Genomic DNA, 20,591 nt, shown 5'->3' with positions numbered 1-20,591 from the left:
TTTTTTTGTTAATGAAAAAATTTTCTGAAACCTTGGGACGTATACAAACAGTTTTTAAGAGTCATGAACGTTGGGAAAACTCTTATATAGGTCTTTTTTTGTTTTTTTTATACAGGAAAAGTCTAAAAAGTCACAAATTCGTTCACGCTCAATTTTAATTTCTCGTCGGTTCTTTTAAGCTGACTTCTTTTTCTTTGTTAAAAGGCGCAAACTCCAATATTGAACAGCAAAAAGTTGAAAATAACGAAAAACGTAATTGAATACCAGTTTTGAAAATGGGTTTTATTTTTCAGTTGTCTCAGCGAAATAAAAAGTGCTTATGATTTTTTTTTCAAATTGAGTTAAATTTATCGGAAACCAATGAGCTTCAAAGTCTCGTGTTTTTTTTTCTTTGGAAATCAAAGTTACTTTGCAGAAAAAAGTAAGTCACTGAACTGAATCTTTTCCAACTGTCTGTTGGCTATGTTTTTTTCTCTTTTTTTGATTGGTAACTTAAGTTTATTAGGTCATTAAAAAACTATTCAACGGCCACGTGATATCTTAGAAGCTTGCGAAAAGTAAAAGTTTTTTCCTTGACCATTGTATAGCTGGTAATTGTTGGTCAGAAAGATGACCAGGACGGATCTAGGATTTTTTCGAGGTGGGTGAAATTTCAAAACTTTTTGAAATTTTATGGACCTTGTTTTCAGGCCAAAAGAAAAAACTGGCCAAAAATAAACAGCGCCTTTAGTAAATCATTAGGGTTGGTCGCCCGAGAATAGATGTCATAAAATAATACCAAAGGGGGACCCTTTGGTTGGTGACAGGGTCGAGTCCCCGAGGGAAGGAGGCGTCCCCTCCCCTAAATTCGCCCCTGAGGGTGACCATTTAGAAAAATAACTGTAGACAAAAATACAAAGAAATGCTTCATCATACGACCGCATATCAGTTTTTTCTCATTTTCTTGGGTTTGTTTGGTTAATTTTCCATTAGCTTGTGTCAATGAACGAAGTGAAGACACTTATGTACGTCGTGTGGTTTATTTTCGTACGGCTCTGCGACATGTGGGAACAAATGACAACTGCGAACCAGCGACTACTGCTAACTTATAAAGACAGAGAACTATAGACAGCTGGGAACGTTTTCGGAACAAAATATGAGTTAAGTAGGCTCTGATCAAAGAAAAAACGTCAAATGCTAGGAGCCTTCTTGTATTTCGGCTATATTAACAGCTTACTGCCTGCTTTATTACTCGTGGCCGATTCTCCCCATAGTTTTGCTCTTTTCTGATAAATTCAGCGGCTGCTGTTTCAGCGCATACCATGCCCAGCTGAACTTCTTGTGCCATCCCTCCACTTGAGTTTTTGGGTCTTAGTTTCCTTCATTCGCGTTTTCGAATTGGTTCGAGGTAGCTATTTCAAAAAGTGGCTCTCATCATTGGTTGAGGATTGCCGTGCCAGTCTACATAATTTTGAGTTGATCTCTGTAACGTCATAAAACAGATTCTGACAGCAAAATAAAACCCAGGTGGCAAACATTTTTGTCATGTCTTTTTTTTGGTACGATAAAATGATATTTAGCATTTAACGAAAATTGTTATCCGATTTGTTTTGTTGCCCAACCCCTAAATCCTGCGTCTCCTGCGGTTAAAGAAATGAATTCTCTTTGAAATGGCGAAGAATTGGTGTCAATTACTGTTGCTGTCTTTTTGCAGAAAAAAAAACAAATCAGTGGTACTGAATGTCCATCGACTAAAATTTGCATTGTATACCTAAGAGCGACGGAGAGTTTTTGAAATGCCAAATGTGTGCCACCTTTTGAAAACCTTTTGAGATGTCAAGATTGGCTTCTTTTGCAAATGCATGAAACCTTTGGATCAAATTCATGTGCCAGGCAAGTATACCCGATTAATGTAACTTGAAGGTGCATTGTATTGGGGAAGGGGGGGTTCAACAGTGCCAAAATACAACAGTGTCGAAAAAGGCGGGAAAATTTCAGATTAATTTAAATGCATTTTCTAAAGAAGGGGAAATTACTGACGCTAATTATAAAAAAAAATCACTCCAATTTTGGCGCCAAAGGGTCTGCAACTGCAAATTAAACAATTTTTTCGGCGCCAAAACGTCCAAGTTGCAAATTTTCTCACTGAAAATCTTTAAGTGTCACTAAAGATTGTAAAAATTTGCCAATTAATTTTTGATTGCCGCACTATGTCGAACAAGTATGATGAAATTTCTCAAATTGTCACTGACCGCCGCCGAATAGGAAAAAATTTTATTTTTTAAGGGTTTCGTTATGAAAGAAGAAAAAAATTGCTTCACTTAATTCATTTTAATTGAATGGCAATTGCTTCTTTTTAAAAATTGACTTTCGGCTAATTTTGTTTTCGGTCCTTTCTTCACGAGTTTTTTTCCGCCCATTCAGTCCTTCGCGCATGAGAATAGCCCCCCACAATAAGGGGTTGTTTTTGCCGCTAATTTAGACTGTTGTGTTTTTGAAGTTGATGGTTTTGTTGACAAATCGTGAGATATTTGACTTAATTGGGGAAGCTTGGCCCCAGAATGAACGTCTTTTTGAGTATTTCAATCAATAATCCATCACTTTATCACGTTGGTCTGCTAAAAGACTCAATTTTCACTTTTTATGCTAAACGATTGGTCTGCTAAACGATCACGATTTGTCAACAAAACTATCAACTTCAAAAACATAACAGTCCAAATTAGCGGCAAAACAACGATTTAAGCGCACAATAACACTCGTGTTGAATTGAAGCGCAGCGGAGCAAGTGGTCGCCAAAGGCCAATGCTACGTTTGAAGTTAGCTATCACACTTTATAATTGTTCTGTCTCTGCTAAAAAACCGGTCTGCTGAAGTCCCTAACACCTACTGATAGATTTAGCTACTGATACAAACAAAAGCTTGCCTGATCCAATTGTACTTTGGCATGTTTGCTACTGTTTTAAAACGCGAAGTACGCAACATATTCATGTAATTTGTTTCTAAAAGGAATTGTCATAAAAATTGTTCAATTGGAAATTCTCTTGGAAATTGGAAATTGAAGATGTTGAAAATAATTGATTGTTATTCATTTCGTATAACAAATCGTTCATGAAATATGTTGAGCCAAAATTCAAATTTGGGAGTTGAGAAAAATTTTCCAAAGTTGAAAATTTTATGAAACAGAGTTGAGGAGATTTTCAGATTGAAGGAAAACTATCTCTTCTATTTGTCTTTGTCGTTCTATCGATTTTAACCATAGATTCTTTTACCTTTGAGCTTGTTTCTAATGCTTATAAGAAAGTTTATTTAAACTTTCGTCTTAGTTTTTTTTTTTACAAATTGTGGCGCCGCAACATTTCATACTTAAGAGAGAAAGTACAAAATGCAAAAGGAGGATTAAAACGATGTATAATGAACCGGTATTTTATCTGAGTTTTGTTGATGTAGTTGTAGCCATGAATGATTAAGTTCGAGGACGTCTAGCTCTTAGTGCACAAGTTTTTGATTTTAACGGAATTTATTTTTCTGTAGAGAAGACTGCACAGCAGATATTCTTACTTTTACCTGAGGATCAGCCAGTTTTCTAAGGGAGGTTGCTTGATAATTTCAAAAAAAGAGCAGAACATTAAGCAAAATCAGACTCAGATGAGAAACCAGATCATTACTTAACTTACGAAAACATTCTACTGATTTCCCTATTCTCCAATTAGGAAATTTGTTTCATCAATAAAATGATTAATAACGCCAAGGGGATATATCCTCAAAAAGCCAGCACAAATATCAAATGAATTCAACTCGCCGGCTGTGAGTAATAAATGTTTTCTTGCATGTCTTGGATTTATTTTGAAAATTTTTTGGATGAGTTTGGTACGCATTCGTTCACTGATAGAGCAAACACTTCTCATTCCATGGGAGAAATGCCATTGGTTTGTTTGTTTAGCAAAAAAATTTCTGCAAAAATGGAAATCAACTCGTTTGAGCTAGACCCAGTTTTCACATAATCACTGATAATCCAAATGTTAGTCTGAAAATTGTTGATTGATCGCTTTTAACTGGAAGGTTTTAAGTTGCTGAAACGGATCCCCAAAATTTACAATGGAATCTGTAAAAGGGGCCAGCTTAATGCAGTTACATGGAAACTATAGCATGAACATTTAATATTGTATCTTGTCGATATGGTCTAAACAGAAAAATATATTTTTTAAATGCCCCATGCTCCAATAGGATTAGGTATCGAAAGTGATATCCTTCTGAGGAAAACTATCAGATGCTCAAAGTAACAAATTATGAGCATTTGTTGAAAACGTTTTATTTGCCAACTTTTCTTTGTTTCAAAACATTTTCGTTATTTTCAAACTTTTTGTATTTGTTTTACCCCTTCTATATTTCTTCAGTTTCAAGGAGAAAATGAAGATAAATGTTCTGTAATTGATTGAAAAAAGTTCAGTTCTTATCAGATATCAATCAATTTGTCAATGAAAACGACATGTATCTGGAACTTTGAAGTCTCGACAAACTAATGCCTGTAAGTAATTTTACTGTTTTTGTTCTATTCAACACACAGAAGACTTTTATTTACCTTTCTTTAATTTTCGATACAATTCATCCAAAAGTAACTGCAAAGGTGAATAACATTTCTTTTGTTGAGGTTTTTAAATGAACTCCTTAATTTAGATTTGAACATTTGGGAACTTTTGGAATTTTTCATACTTATTGTAATTTTTTTATCCATTTTATACTTCTTCGATTTCAAGAAGAAATACGAAAATTAAGGTTGTGTAATTGAATCGCCAAAACACTCTACAGGTTTGAGTGTATATCAGTTTTCAATGACATTTGACAATTGAACACGGCATTTATCTGGAACTTGAAGTCTCGACAAACTAATGTCTGTGCGTCATTTTTTACTTTATTTGTTCTATTGAACACACAGAATATTTTTATTTAGTTTCCCTTTATTTTAGGTGTAAATCATCCATAAAATGATAACTTCTCTTTTGTTGAGGATTTTGATTGAACTCCTCCTAAATTTAGATTTGCATATTTTGAATCGTATCCAGTTGATAAATTCCCTTAACTACCAAAACTTTCTTTTGCAATTATTAACTCTTCTCCAAGAAATAAAAAAGAGCAGTGGGTGATGATTGCTCGATTAAATCAAAAAACTATTTTTGCTCAGCAAAACATCAGTTCATTAATTTTCAACAAAAAAGTATCGGTTAATAGTCTTGTGGAAATAAGAAAACACTGATAATTTGAATAGATTTTATGCAATTCAATCAGCGCCTATTCCTTTTAATTTTTACCAGAAAAAATTGAGTAAAATTGGGTTTTTAATTGCTTAGTAATTTTATTTTGAAAGGCAGTTTTTTGATAAGTATAGTTTATTGCACTAATTTAATTAAATGATGCATTGTTTTATTGAGATTTCTTTGAAACTCAAATTTTTAAACTCCTCAATTTTTTTTCAAGAAAGAGTTTTTTTGTAAATAACAACCCATGTAGTAAAAAAAAGCAGCAATTCTTGTCGGCGACATGGTAATGTTCTTTTCGATGACATAATAAGTTTTATACTGGTAGTTTATTGCAAAAGTGAAGTTTATTGCATAAACGCTGCAGTGATTTGTTTTTTTGTCTACGTAGTTTAATTCGATAAATTCTTCAAAATAAAAAAAATTACTCTGAAAAATGATTGTACAAAAGTCAGACACATAAATATAAAAAATGATAAAGGAGAATTGAAGTTCACCTTAGCAAGGAAATTGACAGAATAATTTGAGAAAAACGCAGAAAAATTCATTGAAAAATTCATGCCGCTTTGACTGGACGTATTTTAATTCTTTTTAATTTTCGAACACGACCGAAAAATTTGAGCATGAACAATTTTCAATACTTCCTAAAAGGTAGAAAACACCAGAAAACGAAACCTACACGTAAAAAGTTGAGTAAAAAAAACAACAACTATTTTCAAACTTTTCCTCTCTTAGACAAAAAAACATTACCTTGAATCTTTTTTACTTTCGACTAGAACACTTAAACATTTTGGAAACCAGGGCAATTATGTACATGTATATAAATGTCCTTGATTCTTAACTGTTTTAAATGTTCTAGTCGAAACTACCAGATATTCAAGGTGATTTTTTTTTACTAAAAAAGGAAAAAATTTGAAAAAGGTTGTTGTTTTTTCTTCGGTTTTCTCTGGCATATTGAGATCTTTGTAATTGCCTGATGATTTTTAATTGTGAGAATGTATTCTGCTTGGACGTTTATATAAAAAAAAACATTTTAAAGCCAGCTGGTACTATTGATATATCAATCTAAGTCTGTTTGAGTAACTTATGAATAAGAAAATTTTTGGCAGTTTGTTCGACTTCACCGTTTTCGAATTAAATTTTCCTGCTCATTTGTGAACCTATTTTTTCTTCACAAGATCAGATCACTTTTTGCAATTTAAGCCACAATTTTTCTGCCCTTAATTTTTATGCTCAGTTTCAATTTGGCTTTGATTTGGCGCGGAAGCTGCAGGTACATGACACAATAGTTGCAGTTTTTAGTTTTTGACCGATATAATGAACGAACATTTTGACAAATGATGGATGAGAGTATTTCAAAAGCACTAATCTTGCTAAAAATAGAAGCCATTGTTTTCATGGGGTTATTTGATCATTCAAGCGGAGCTTGCCTGAGCGATGTTCTTAGTGCCCAGGGAGTATGATTTTATGTACTTGCGTTACTTAAAAAAACGGTAATTTTGTACGGCAAAAACCGCACAATTTTTTTAAGTAACGCAGTACTTGTGTTACTCAAAAAAACGCCGTTTTTTTAGTATTTTTGTTCTGGTGATCAAAATAAGCCAACAAAAAAACGTTCTGCTAAAAATTTGACTGCTCGTAGCTATGCACAAGACTAATAGACTGGTAGACTGGTAAGCAGTGGCGTTGATGTTACAAATTTTCAACTTTCTGACGCGAGCGCCTAAATAATTTAAATTTCCTGTGCCCTCAAAAAAGGTCAGTTGTCTGCTAACGTAGGTCCGTGTTGGTGACAAGTTATTTCGGCTGTAAAATCATTCGGATCTACTTAACAATCCCCCCCCCTATGGTACCTACTTAAGAATCTCCGCCCCTATAAATAAATTCGGTCTGTACCTTCTGATCGCTTTATATCGTAAAAAATCCGTGTTAAACAAAAAGTGAAACAAAAAGAGAAACCAGATCATTACTTAACTTACGAAAACATTCAGCTGATTTCCCTATTCTCCAATTAGGAAATTTGTTTCATCAATAAAATGATTAATAACGCCAAGGGGATATATCCTCAAAAAGCCAGCACAAATATCAAATGAATTCAACTCGCCGGCTGTGAGTAATAAATGTTTTCTTGCATGTCTTGGATTTATTTTGAAAATTTTTTGGATGAGTTTGGTACGCATTCGTTCACTGATAGAGCAAACACTTCTCATTCCATGGGAGAAATGCCATTGGTTTGTTTGTTTAGCAAAAAAATTTCTGCAAAAATGGAAATCAACTCGTTTGAGCTAGACCCAGTTTTCACATAATCACTGATAATCCAAATGTTAGTCTGAAAATTGTTGATTGATCGCTTTTAACTGGAAGGTTTTAAGTTGCTGAAACGGATCCCCAAAATTTACAATGGAATCTGTAAAAGGGGCCAGCTTAATGCAGTTACATGGAAACTATAGCATGAACATTTAATATTGTATCTTGTCGATATGGTCTAAACAGAAAAATATATTTTTTAAATGCCCCATGCTCCAATAGGATTAGGTATCGAAAGTGATATCCTTCTGAGGAAAACTATCAGATGCTCAAAGTAACAAATTATGAGCATTTGTTGAAAACGTTTTATTTGCCAACTTTTCTTTGTTTCAAAACATTTTCGTTATTTTCAAACTTTTTGTATTTGTTTTACCCCTTCTATATTTCTTCAGTTTCAAGGAGAAAATGAAGATAAATGTTCTGTAATTGATTGAAAAAAGTTCAGTTCTTATCAGATATCAATCAATTTGTCAATGAAAACGACATGTATCTGGAACTTTGAAGTCTCGACAAACTAATGCCTGTAAGTAATTTTACTGTTTTTGTTCTATTCAACACACAGAAGACTTTTATTTACCTTTCTTTAATTTTCGATACAATTCATCCAAAAGTAACTGCAAAGGTGAATAACATTTCTTTTGTTGAGGTTTTTAAATGAACTCCTTAATTTAGATTTGAACATTTGGGAACTTTTGGAATTTTTCATACTTATTGTAATTTTTTTATCCATTTTATACTTCTTCGATTTCAAGAAGAATTACGAAAATTAAGGTTGTGTAATTGAATCGCCAAAACACTCTACAGGTTTGAGTGTATATCAGTTTTCAATGACATTTGACAATTGAACACGGCATTTATCTGGAACTTGAAGTCTCGACAAACTAATGTCTGTGCGTCATTTTTTACTTTATTTGTTCTATTGAACACACAGAATATTTTTATTTAGTTTCCCTTTATTTTAGGTGTAAATCATCCATAAGATGATAACTTCTCTTTTGTTGAGGATTTTGATTGAACTCCTCCTAAATTTAGATTTGCATATTTTGAATCGTATCCAGTTGATAAATTCCCTTAACTACCAAAACTTTCTTTTGCAATTATTAACTCTTCTCCAAGAAATAAAAAAGAGCAGTGGGTGATGATTGCTCGATTAAATCAAAAAACTATTTTTGCTCAGCAAAACATCAGTTCATTAATTTTCAACAAAAAAGTATCGGTTAATAGTCTTGTGGAAATAAGAAAACACTGATAATTTGAATAGATTTTATGCAATTCAATCAGCGCCTATTCCTTTTAATTTTTACCAGAAGAAATTGAGTAAAATTGGGTTTTTAATTGCTTAGTAATTTTATTTTGAAAGGCAGTTTTTTGATAAGTATAGTTTATTGCACTAATTTAATTAAATGATGCATTGTTTTATTGAGATTTCTTTGAAACTCAAATTTTTAAACTCCTCAATTTTTTTTCAAGAAAGAGTTTTTTTGTAAATAACAACCCATGTAGTAAAAAAAAGCAGCAATTCTTGTCGGCGACATGGTAATGTTCTTTTCGATGACATAATAAGTTTTATACTGGTAGTTTATTGCAAAAGTGAAGTTTATTGCATAAACGCTGCAGTGATTTGTTTTTTTGTCTACGTAGTTTAATTCGATAAATTCTTCAAAATAAAAAAAATTACTCTGAAAAATGATTGTACAAAAGTCAGACACATAAATATAAAAAATGATAAAGGAGAATTGAAGTTCACCTTAGCAAGGAAATTGACAGAATAATTTGAGAAAAACGCAGAAAAATTCATTGAAAAATTCATGCCGCTTTGACTGGACGTATTTTAATTCTTTTTAATTTTCGAACACGACCGAAAAATTTGAGCATGAACAATTTTCAATACTTCCTAAAAGGTAGAAAACACCAGAAAACGAAACCTACACGTAAAAAGTTGAGTAAAAAAAACAACAACTATTTTCAAATTTTTCCTCTCTTAGACAAAAAAACATTACCTTGAATCTTTTTTACTTTCGACTAGAACACTTAAACATTTTGGAAACCAGGGCAATTATGTACATGTATATAAATGTCCTTGATTCTTAACTGTTTTAAATGTTCTAGTCGAAACTACCAGATATTCAAGGTGATTTTTTTTTACTAAAAAAGGAAAAAATTTGAAAAAGGTTGTTGTTTTTTCTTCGGTTTTCTCTGGCATATTGAGATCTTTGTAATTGCCTGATGATTTTTAATTGTGAGAATGTATTCTGCTTGGACGTTTATATAAAAAAAAACATTTTAAAGCCAGCTGGTACTATTGATATATCAATCTAAGTCTGTTTGAGTAACTTATGAATAAGAAAATTTTTGGCAGTTTGTTCGACTTCACCGTTTTCGAATTAAATTTTTCTGCTCATTTGTGAACCTATTTTTTCTTCACAAGATGAGATCACTTTTTGCAATTTAAGCCACAATTTTTCTGCCCTTAATTTTTATGCTCAGTTTCAATTTGGCTTTGATTTGGCGCGGAAGCTGCAGGTACATGACACAATAGTTGCAGTTTTTAGTTTTTGACCGATATAATGAACGAACATTTTGACAAATGATGGATGAGAGTATTTCAAAAGCACTAATCTTGCTAAAAATAGAAGCCATTGTTTTCATGGGGTTATTTGATCATTCAAGCGGAGCTTGCCTGAGCGATGTTCTTAGTGCCCAGGGAGTATGATTTTATGTACTTGCGTTACTTAAAAAAACGGTAATTTTGTACGGCAAAAACCGCACAATTTTTTTAAGTAACGCAGTACTTGTGTTACTCAAAAAAACGCCGTTTTTTTTAGTATTTTTGTTCTGGTGATCAAAATAAGCCAACAAAAAAACTGCTAAAAATTTGACTGCTCGTAGCTATGCACAAGACTAATAGACTGGTAGACTGGTAAGCAGTGGCGTTGATGTTACAAATTTTCAACTTTCTGACGCGAGCGCCTAAATAATTTAAATTTCCTGTGCCCTCAAAAAAGGTCAGTTGTCTGCTAACGTAGGTCCGTGTTGGTGACAAGTTATTTCGGCTGTAAAATCATTCGGATCTACTTAACAATCCCCCCCCCCCTATGGTACCTACTTAAGAATCTCCGCCCCTATAAATAAATTCGGTCTGTACCTTCTGATCGCTATATATCGTAAAAAATCCGTGTTAAACAAAAAGTTTATTATAATTAGGTGTTAAAGGAAAATATATATAGCATGCAAACAATTTATTTCCAGTTCATCACAAAGTAGTTGAAAATATAGCGTTAGCAATTGGTTGATGGTTGTACAAAAGAAAATGGCTTTTCACGACATCCAAAATATCCAACTCAGCGCAACTCATGTAATCGAAATCCGACTGTGCAAACGAAAAGAGATTGTTCACGACTATGATTTCATTAGCGAGACAGAATTTAACAGCGCTCTCTTTGACTCTATTGTCCACTGGCAAATCGCTCGCCACGTGCACACGGACCGAACACATTTGTCGTGGGAAGGAACTCGTGAACAGACCTCGGGTGCATGAGTTTGATTGCTTTCGGCTCTGTTTTTTCTGAAACACGAGATCGTACGAAACAACTGGCCAATTAGCGATGTGTGATTTGTCCGACACAAGTTTAATAAATCTGTCGTCGGTTTTAAAAAGGTCAGGTTCCCAATTCCAAGCTTCGTAAAGATAAAGGTGGTTTTCGAATGTTTCTTCGAGAGATTTAGACGACAAGGTTATTAAATTTTGCAGCGAAAGCGTCTCGGTACCAGTTAGTCCTCGATAACGTAAAACTGCAATTTCCAGAACAATCGGGATTTTCTGTTTTTTCATTATGATTGATTATCGAATTGTGAACCTAATTGAGTATATGTAAAATATGTCTATAAAATGGAGATCAATTAGAAAACATAAAATGAGGGCTCAATTAAAAAGAGAGGGTTTATAGTTCTGACTGACAGGAAACCAAATGGTAAAAAATTCGGTTCAAAATGAGAATGAAGCAGTTAAAATTGAACTGAATATTCCAATTATCCTGCGATAGCTCTTCCCAAAATGGCACGCAGCTCGTGCTTGTTCAATAGGGAAATTCGAATTGGGTGTTGATATAAGTTGTTTTCACATTTACCAAAAGCGTAAGCTGGAAAACAAACACACGTTTGTCTAACCGCAGGTCCGAGTGCCCTAAAATAGGGCTAGAAAATTCGTTCAAAACCCGAACAACTCAAGAAAATGTTTATACATTTTTTTGAAGCTAGGACCAGCGACTTTATAATAAAACACGAAATTGACACTTTTTTAAGCACTTAGCTTAAGTATAAGGAATTAGTTTTAGCTTAACTAAACTGAAAATTACTCGTTCAAACTGAATTTCAATATCACTAATTGATGCAAACAGTGGGAGAAAGGAATCAGGAAATTGATTTTCCGGTTTCGGAAGGTAAAGAAGATTTTGACTTTTGTTCCTTGGTATACTTAAAAAGATGTTTGTGATAAACGAAAATGGTTTCAAAAGGAAATTTCGTGAGTTCTTTAAAGCGCCTTTTGTTCAAGCGTACCGCTATTTTGAAATGATGTTTGAAACTGCTAAGATTAATTGAAATTATCAGTACTATAACTTCTTTTATTTTCAGCTTACTTTTACCTTTGTTATTTTAATGGTTTTTTAAATGTCAACTAATGAAAAAACAAGTCAAACATTAACGTGTATTTTTCAGGCAATTCTTCAAAGCAGTTAAAATTAGGTGCTAAAGGGCACTAAGCGCTTTTTCCGCGTTGTTTGTGAAAAGCCTTTCTGGTGTTAATGAAGGAACGGCGTGGCGCCATTGGAAACTTAAGCTGTTTACTGAGATGAATGCTAACAGAGCAGCCACAGGATTACATTAATTACTAGAGCTAACAATAAATGGCTGATCAAAGAAGACTGCTCGTATATCAGGGCAAAGCCCTGAGTGTTCCGACTGTCCCTTAATTCATATCAAAAAGTTTTTGGGAGAAGAAAATATTGAAAACCTATAAGTTTTAGACAATATCAAAGTGTGAAATGTTGAGTCGTTTGAAATTAATACGAGCAATCTGATTAGCTAGCCTCAATTCAATTTGGAACGATTTCGCGTTCAAAATAATTCGAGTTACGATCTCAGCAATATAACTAAATTCTTCAAAACGCGCTTAATTTAGTCCAGAACATGGCCAATTGGGCAACCCCCATAACTTGTCAAAAAATAATCGGAAAAAATATATCTTTTTTAAAATTTGAACTCAAGAAGTCGATATCTTCAATAAATAAAAAAATTGTTGTCAAAAACTATTATTTAGATCGGCAAAAATTCACTGAATAAAAAAAACCACACCGAGCACAAATATTCCGTTTTCTTCGAAAGTCGGATCAATAAATGACGGTGTTTGAGTAAACAACGTACAAATAATTTCTACAATTTTTAAAAAAAATAGAGTTGAATAATGTTATTTTTGTGCATGAGAAGCGTATTTATTGTTCATAGGTTGAAAACTGAATAATAATTTTCGACAACATTTTTTTTATAGTTTACAAACTAGTTTTAACCAATGTCAACTTAATAGACTACCATTCTCCTCCGTATCACTAACAAAATTGACTTTTATGCGTGATTAATTGATTTTACGAGGTACGAGGTTATGTATGACGAAAAAACGTGTTTGGAATTGGGTGTTTGCCATGCACGCCAATTTCGTGACAACCAGAAAATTTGAAATTTTTTCCAGGACAGCTCCGTTTTTGATTTTGTTTGAAAATCTGGATCAATTAAATTATCTCCCACCTCCCCCTGGACGCGCTTGGGGGGACGTGTGAAGCAGGTGATAGCTCAATCGTTATTGAGGCATGTTTTTAATTGCTTGAAAACCGTTCAAATGAATTGAAATTATCAACCAGATTCTCAAACGAAATGCGGAGCACCAAAAATCACAATATCAGCACATATAAAAACACTTTCAAAGTAAAAGTAAACCCCTAAAACTGATGTATATGAACCAATAAAACCAACTTTTTGTCCTAAATGAAAAAAGCTTTTGCCTTCAACTTTAATGTGCTGTGGAAAATAGATTTTGTTATTGAGAAAAAAAACTAGAGCACCAACCTTGGTATCTTTTTTCCATGAAGGCAATAAAAGAACTCACGCAAAAAAAACTAAATTTTTCTTAAAGAAAAGTTTCGATTTTTTAAAATATTTTTTGTTAAAAACTCTTGAAAAAATGTCTGTCAACGAATTTATTGAATGCAATGAATACATCGACTAGCTGCCTGTGTTTCATCGGAGTGTTTTTGAAGCGTTTGACCGTTTTGAGGTAAGGGAGGAGATAGCTCAATTAATCATTACGATGAGAGATTGCTCTTACGATCCGAAAAATTTCATCTTAAAAGTTACCCTTCCCTTTTACGATCAGTTCAGTGGGAACCAATCCGACTCGTTTGTTGATTTATTGTTATTTGTAGCCCAACTTACAGTTAGGTTTTACTGTCAACATAATCCCTAACTCGGTTAGAGTGCGGACCCTACAGTCATTCCCCTAACACAAACTAGTTTTAACCAAACCGAACTGACTGGTGGCCTTCTTACTCAAACTGGTCTACCTACAAGTGTAGTTCCATTTTCCATCACAGATTCAACCACCACCGTGTCACCCGGAGGTCTGCCTTAAGCTTCGCTCCGGAGATTTGCAGGTTGTTCTTCCCCTCTGGCTTCAATCTCCTTGCGTCGTATGTCTCCACCGCCTCACCTTGCCGTCGCAACCCTTCGTTTCTTTTTGACACTCTTCGCACGGGTTCTTGCCTTGACCCAGGATCTTCGCATGGGTTCTTGTTTTCCCTCCCGCTTGTTCGCCTACAACGTCTCGTCTGAGGCATACTTCTCCGGATCATCAAAAAGGCTTGCCGGCCGATATACCGTCGGTAGCTTCCTAGCGGTAGCTTCCTGTGGTTGCCCGGTGTCTCCGAGATATCGCTTGTTGAAACCCAGGTACTTCACTTTACTTAGATTGGACACCTTTGACATCTTGTATTTCAATTCTGACAATCTGGCGATCACAACAGATGGCCCTTCCTACGTATCGAAAGACTTCTTCGAACTGATTTTTTCTTTAGACAAGACCCAACACTTTTTCGCCAGCTTCATATGACTCACCGTGAACTTTCTTGAAATACTGGTCCTTCTGTCGACGTTGGTCCATCCCTAGAACTTCTCGCGCACTGCCGTGTGCATCTTAAAACTGCTCGTCTAGCCATTCCGCAAAACCATCCTTCCACAAAATCTCGTCATTAGGTTTGATGTAAAAAAGGTCAACTGGATACTGACACATCTGTCCAAGCACCATACTAAACAGCAGCAAAGCTCCCCACCTCCTTGAATTTTCCATACAATACTTGAGAATATCTTCAGCCACCTTTGTGTTGTGCATTTTGGTCTCTCCGTTACTCTTGGGCTTATAAGGCCAGGTCTGAATTTTGTTGATAAACAAAAGTCGGCACAGATCTTGCATCAATTTACCACCAAAAGTCCCCTCTTGATCCATGGGCAATCTATTGGGAACTCCAAAATTCAGTACGAACCTCTCCACAATCTCTCTCTCGACATCAACAGAATCTGTTGACACCAGGAGAACTGCAGTCGCATACCTTGTGAATATATCCGTCATTACAAGCACATGCTTAGCACCGGCGCGGTCCCAAGATATTCATTGCAACCGTGTTTAACCTGATTCCCGAATCAAATGGGGCCTATTCCGCAGCTCGCTTCTGCTTCCCTTGTGTCCTGTTGTATGCATGGTTTTGGCACCACTGAACCTTTTTTCAACATCAGTTTCATCGTCGGCTACCAGAGCTTCGGTATTCTAGCCAGCATCTTCCCAGCTACAAATTGTCCTTCTCCAGTCCCCATTGAATCGAACTGGCTACGAATCTTTTTCCGACCCACAATTGGAACTACCGTCAGAAGAGTGTGGGAAGAACCGTCCCTCTGAAGCCATTTCTTGCAGAGGATTCCGCCTCTTATGCTCAGATGGTTCCATTGCGACAAGTATGCCAGCGCTGCGGTTTCGTGCTGTCTGGCCTGCTGTTTTGGGATGATGTGTTCCTCTTTTTGTCTGGTAATTCCGCCCAGTAGAACACCTGTGCGATAGCGTCGTCTTGTTTCTGCAATGAGTCAATCTCACCTTGTTTTTCCTTCTCGCTGAAGGCGGCTGCGTTCTCCTGCAGGGGCTGTGCTATTCGTGTATCTCGTCGGTCAGTTCAATAGTCCTCAAACTCTCCTAACTTCCTCAAACGTCTCTGAACCAGTGACACTGTTCGGATCTGTCTGCCCTCCTGGATCTAATGTCACCGCCGGCAATTGGTTTGGAACCTGTTTTGGAGTCGCATACATCATCAGAACCTTAGACTCTCCGTCTGTCCAGGGGAACTGCATTCGAATCGCACCATTTCAGTATCATTTCTGATTCAAGTCGACAAATTGTCATGACCAAAAAACCAGACAAACTCTATATTCCTTCATTGATCGCAGTCCCAGAATCATCTGGTTTTTCAGCCCGGGAATCACTAGTGTTTCAATGTCGTCGTCAATCCCTCCAGTTTTCAGAATACTTGTGATACATCCGTCAACTTTAAACCCTCGTCCGTCTGCTGCCTCTAACTGGTCCTTGTATGGCCGTATATCCGTCTTGTCTCCAAGATTTATAGCCACCTCACTTCGGACAAGGTTAGTCGTGGCTTCAGTATCCAGCAGTGTCTGTACGCATGCCCCAACCCTCGCAAGCAACCGCAAGTTCCCCGTATGATCCACAGTACATCGCCTGAACGACACCAGCACGCTCGTTGCGTGTCTTCGTTTTCCACTGCACATTTATCGTCGAACTGCACCTGTTCACAGGCATCGGGGATGTTTGATGAAATAGTGACTTTGGGATGATTGCGTAAATCACTCTGTTGCATAGGTGTATAAGCTGCAGTGGAATCTACTCTGATTTCCTGCTGTCATTAGGAAAATAGCCGGGACAAAGCCTCTTTCGATTTTTTCTTCTGCCTTGGCCCTCGGTAGTTTAAATAATCGACACACAGCGGGGGCACTCCTTCTCAAGGTGATTTGTCTGACCGCCTTCAAAACAGATTACCCGGCTCTCAGTTGTCTTCACATTGTTCTGCTTTCATATTAAAACAGAAACCTAGAACTTAATGTACTCACAATGCGTGACGCCACCGCCACCATAAAATCAATTTTTTTAATACCCCTTTGCAAAATGAGTGGAAAAGTATTTGGAATAATTCGTATAATGTTTTAAATATTGAAAATTAAAGCGACTCTTCTGGTGAAATACGATTCAATAATAATTCTTCTTGTAAAATACGAATGTGGGTTCGACTCATCTAGGAAAATACAAATGAACGAATAACATTCACGAGAGATAACGCAGTTGTGAAACAACTTCTTATTTGCTACGACAGTTTGGGAGATTTCCCAATGAAGTATCAATAGCAACTGAGTACTACTGAGGTTCAATCTAACATTTTTCTGTTAGAACACCCCAACCTCTCTCTCTCTCTCTCTCTCTCTCTCTCTAAAAACACTAACCATTCTCAGTCAAAATTTCTCAAATCCAACCCTTAAAATAAGTATCAAAACTAAAGTTTGTTAGAAATTCATACTAAATTCTTTTCTAACAAAAGTTATCCAGCAAATTTTGGATTTACCTTCTAAAATAGAAAGTAGAAAGTACCCTATGTTACTAGCAAGCGTATTTACCGACGTACATACGTATTGCTAACGTAATTGCACCATTCCCTTAGGCTGGCTACTTCCACAATTTCCAAACTACTTGTGGTCAAATATTGCTTATGTTTCCAGTCGGTAGGATTTTCTGTGTGACGAACAGGGATAACAGAGTTAACGAATCTACACATCATGACGTCATACTTTCCACCTGTGTCACAAAGTCATTCGAAACACTCACCAGGTCATTATGCAGCGAGTTTTGCAACTGCATCTGAGCCAACAAATCCTCGTGCCGCAAATTTTGCATCTCAAGTTGTGACGCCAGTTCTTCCATTTTCGTGTCAGTACTCGTTGTATTATTCTAAGCACTGTTCCAGCTTTTCCAGCGCCACCCATTCCTCCGTCATCTCCGATTGATCCAGACAGCTGTCGCACACAGTTTGGCCGTTTCCCGCTTCTCTTTCTCTTTCTCTCTCTCTCTCTCTCTCTCTCTCTCTCTCTCTCTCTGGCAGTCTTGTTGGCCAGTTCTCTGGCAGTCTTGTTGTCCAGGCTACCGCCCCACTAAAAATTTTCTCGTAGAAGCAACTCCTGTAGTTCTACATCAGATATGCCATCTATAAGCTGCTTAAATTTCATGTCATCTCTCACTTGCACACCATTTTTTGTTTGCCACATCATCTAGCGGTCTGACTTGCATCGAAAACTCTCGGAGGCCTTCTTTTACGCACTGCATGAGGTTCTTGAATTCAGCTCTGGTAGCTGCTCGACTCTGGAATGGCATCATCCGTTGATCCAATTCATTCAGCATCCTGCCTAGCGTAGGCTCCGGTAAGCGTTCATCGTACTCCCTGAAATGGGCCGGCATACTCGTGAATTCATCAAACGCCGAGCTCGTTAGGCTGGTAAGCAGCACGATCCTAGCTTGTTCGTCTTGCAACGACTAACATCTGCAACCCAAGCGAAGTGTTTCCTCCAGTATGCCAAAGGGAACTTATCTGGCTGTATTGCTCCAAATCCAAACCTTCCCTACTGCCTGTCAAGAAATTTGCCACTGCCACCACAGCCTTGGCCTTCAACGCTCACCCTACGTCATTTATTTTTGAAAATCGAAATCGCTTTGCTCAACAACGAAACAGTTAGGTAACTACGACCCAGAATATGGCCAAAACAGACCTCATTGGATTGCTTCTCTAAGTTCGTTCGCTCTCTCTCTCTCTCTCTCTCTCTCTCTCTCTCTCTCTATCTATCTCTCTTTCTATTAACGACGCCTCAAAGCGTTTCCCTGGGCAGTGAATTTAGCGGAGCGAACGAGATTCACTACTACCCACAATCCTAAAAATGTTAATTTGGCGTTAACTAATCTGTTTTTTCTTTTCATTTGCCCCCTTTTGTACTGCTCTTAGGGCTGCCTCATCCGCTCTCAAGGCCGCAAGAATTTCTAGTTGTTTTTAAATTCAGAAAAAATAACACCAAACACCGCAGGCTCTAAAAGGCAAGAAATTAATCTAATAAACAAATTAAAAGGAAAAGGTCAGTGATCAATCAAAACAATTGCCTAACTGCAATTTACAATGTAGCTAACTCAACTGAAGGATTCTGTCTCTCTCTCTCTCTCTTTCTCTGTTGCTAGAGAACCGTAGTTATTGATTTCTTCAGAGTAACCCTACACAAATACTCGGCGCGACATGCTAAAACTAATAGTGTCTCTGCGGATCACTTTTACTTTGACGTTCGTTAACTGAGTTCTCTAACAAAACAAATCACTGTTATCAACTCTGATGCGAACCAACTGTCTACATACTTGGTAACCTCTGTACTCTAACTAACAGAGAACCAACGATTCTCTTCAAAAGCAACAATCGGTCTGCCTAAGTGTTGGCTATTTGTTAATCTCCATAAAGTTTTTCTATTTGAGTTTTAGTTATCGTTAGATTTATTATGTCCCCACTTTTCTTTACAATTTTTGGGTCCCCCTATCGCAAGGTTGTTACTGAATTCCTTTTCTGTTGACACTAGTCTTATGTTCCAAGTTTAGTATGGGTATATCTAACTAAGTTATGCGAAAATCCAATGTTACCTCTAAAACAAGCTATGTTTAATTAACCAACATCCCACGGTGTTAAATAATTATCCCATTAACGCTTCAATTTCCCGGGTGTGGTAGGGAAGACTCATTCGAAGCATCGAAAATTCTGATCTATATTCTATTCTAATCCCGGCCTTCTAGCAATTAGGGGAGCGTAACAAGTTGTTTTGGGGTCAACTTGTGCCAAAAAGCCACCTCCGGGGAGTTTGGTAAAGATCCCGTCTATTCATGTTATTAAGGAGACCTACTTCCCATGCTATGCTTTTATTGCCGCTAGTTTCCTCTGGGACTGATTTTTTAGTCTGGTTGATTTTCTATTAATAGCTCGTTCTCCAGGCTAAGCTGAACCCGATGTTTACAAAGTCCACTTTAATTAGTTCCACTACTTCAATGCTACAATAAAAAAGCTATATCCCTCTCAGTTTCTGCTTTAGTTTTCAATAGATAAATTTCTTCCCAAACACAATTTGGGTGATTGATTCTTATTTTCAAAGAGTTATGGCTGGGAAATGCGTCATTTTCCGTTGTTAATCCAGAGGTTTTTCTATTCATTGCTGGTCCAAAGGCGCAAAAGTCATTTAAAGGTCTTCCGAGCTCATCTGGGGTCAACCTTCCTTATTTGGATTCAGAATGTCTGGGGGCTCCTACCTATCAAGTTCCATTCATCATATCCTAATAACACTTCCCCAGCTATCTCATTTCTGAGGTCCATTATCACTTTTCCCAGGAAGAAGCTATTAACACCGGAAGAAGTCGCCGAGGGGTTTCATTCACAGAGCGATTTTTTTGAGGTTGGTGTCTAGTGTCTAGTGCCGCTATAAATTCAAAATACACCCGCTCGTTATTTTGCGTAAATTGCCTATTTCCGGTCTAAGGGGTGTTTTTCCCAAGCATTTATAACTTCCGGTCCAACTGCCGGATTCGGCTCAAACTATAATAAATGATGTAATTTACCACTACAGAAAACAGCTCAAATTTTTGACTCTCTGCGTTCAGTGGGGGCCAAAAACGACCTCAGAAAGCCGGGGTGTGGACCATTTGCTTAGGCAAAGCAACGCAAGTAGGGATCCAGGTGGTCTGGGGTTCCAAATATAAGCTTCCCCTCAACTAGGTCTATAGCATACTATATTTTGGTCCCATTCCAATCACTAGTTTGTGAGTTCTAATATGGCTATTTGCTGTTCCAGGAACTGTTATCATTCAGGGCAGGGGGTCCGAGGGAATCG

The 20,591-nt window shown here is 36.6% G+C and overlaps 1 protein-coding gene across 1 annotated transcript; it reads right to left on the bottom strand.

The window, feature by feature from the left end:
- Positions 1-14,778: 14,778 nt before the first annotated feature.
- LOC134841774 (uncharacterized) lies at positions 14,779-15,210 on the bottom strand. The gene has a single exon (XM_063857812.1). It carries the CDS (start codon positions 15,208-15,210, stop codon positions 14,779-14,781), a length of 432 nt encoding a protein of 143 aa, XP_063713882.1.
- Positions 15,211-20,591: the final 5,381 nt, after the last annotated feature.

The sequence above is a fragment of the Symsagittifera roscoffensis genome, chromosome 3 (assembly GCF_963678635.1).
Source record: "Symsagittifera roscoffensis chromosome 3, txSymRosc1.1, whole genome shotgun sequence".
Lineage (NCBI taxonomy): Eukaryota > Metazoa > Xenacoelomorpha > Acoela > Convolutidae > Symsagittifera > Symsagittifera roscoffensis.
This window is presented reverse-complemented; position numbering and strand designations above follow the sequence as displayed.

Excerpts from the sequence above, each read along its gene's own strand:
- LOC134841774 (XM_063857812.1), bottom strand. The coding sequence starts at position 15,210 with ATGACGGATATATTCACAAGGTATGCGACTGCAGTTCTCCTGGTGTCA.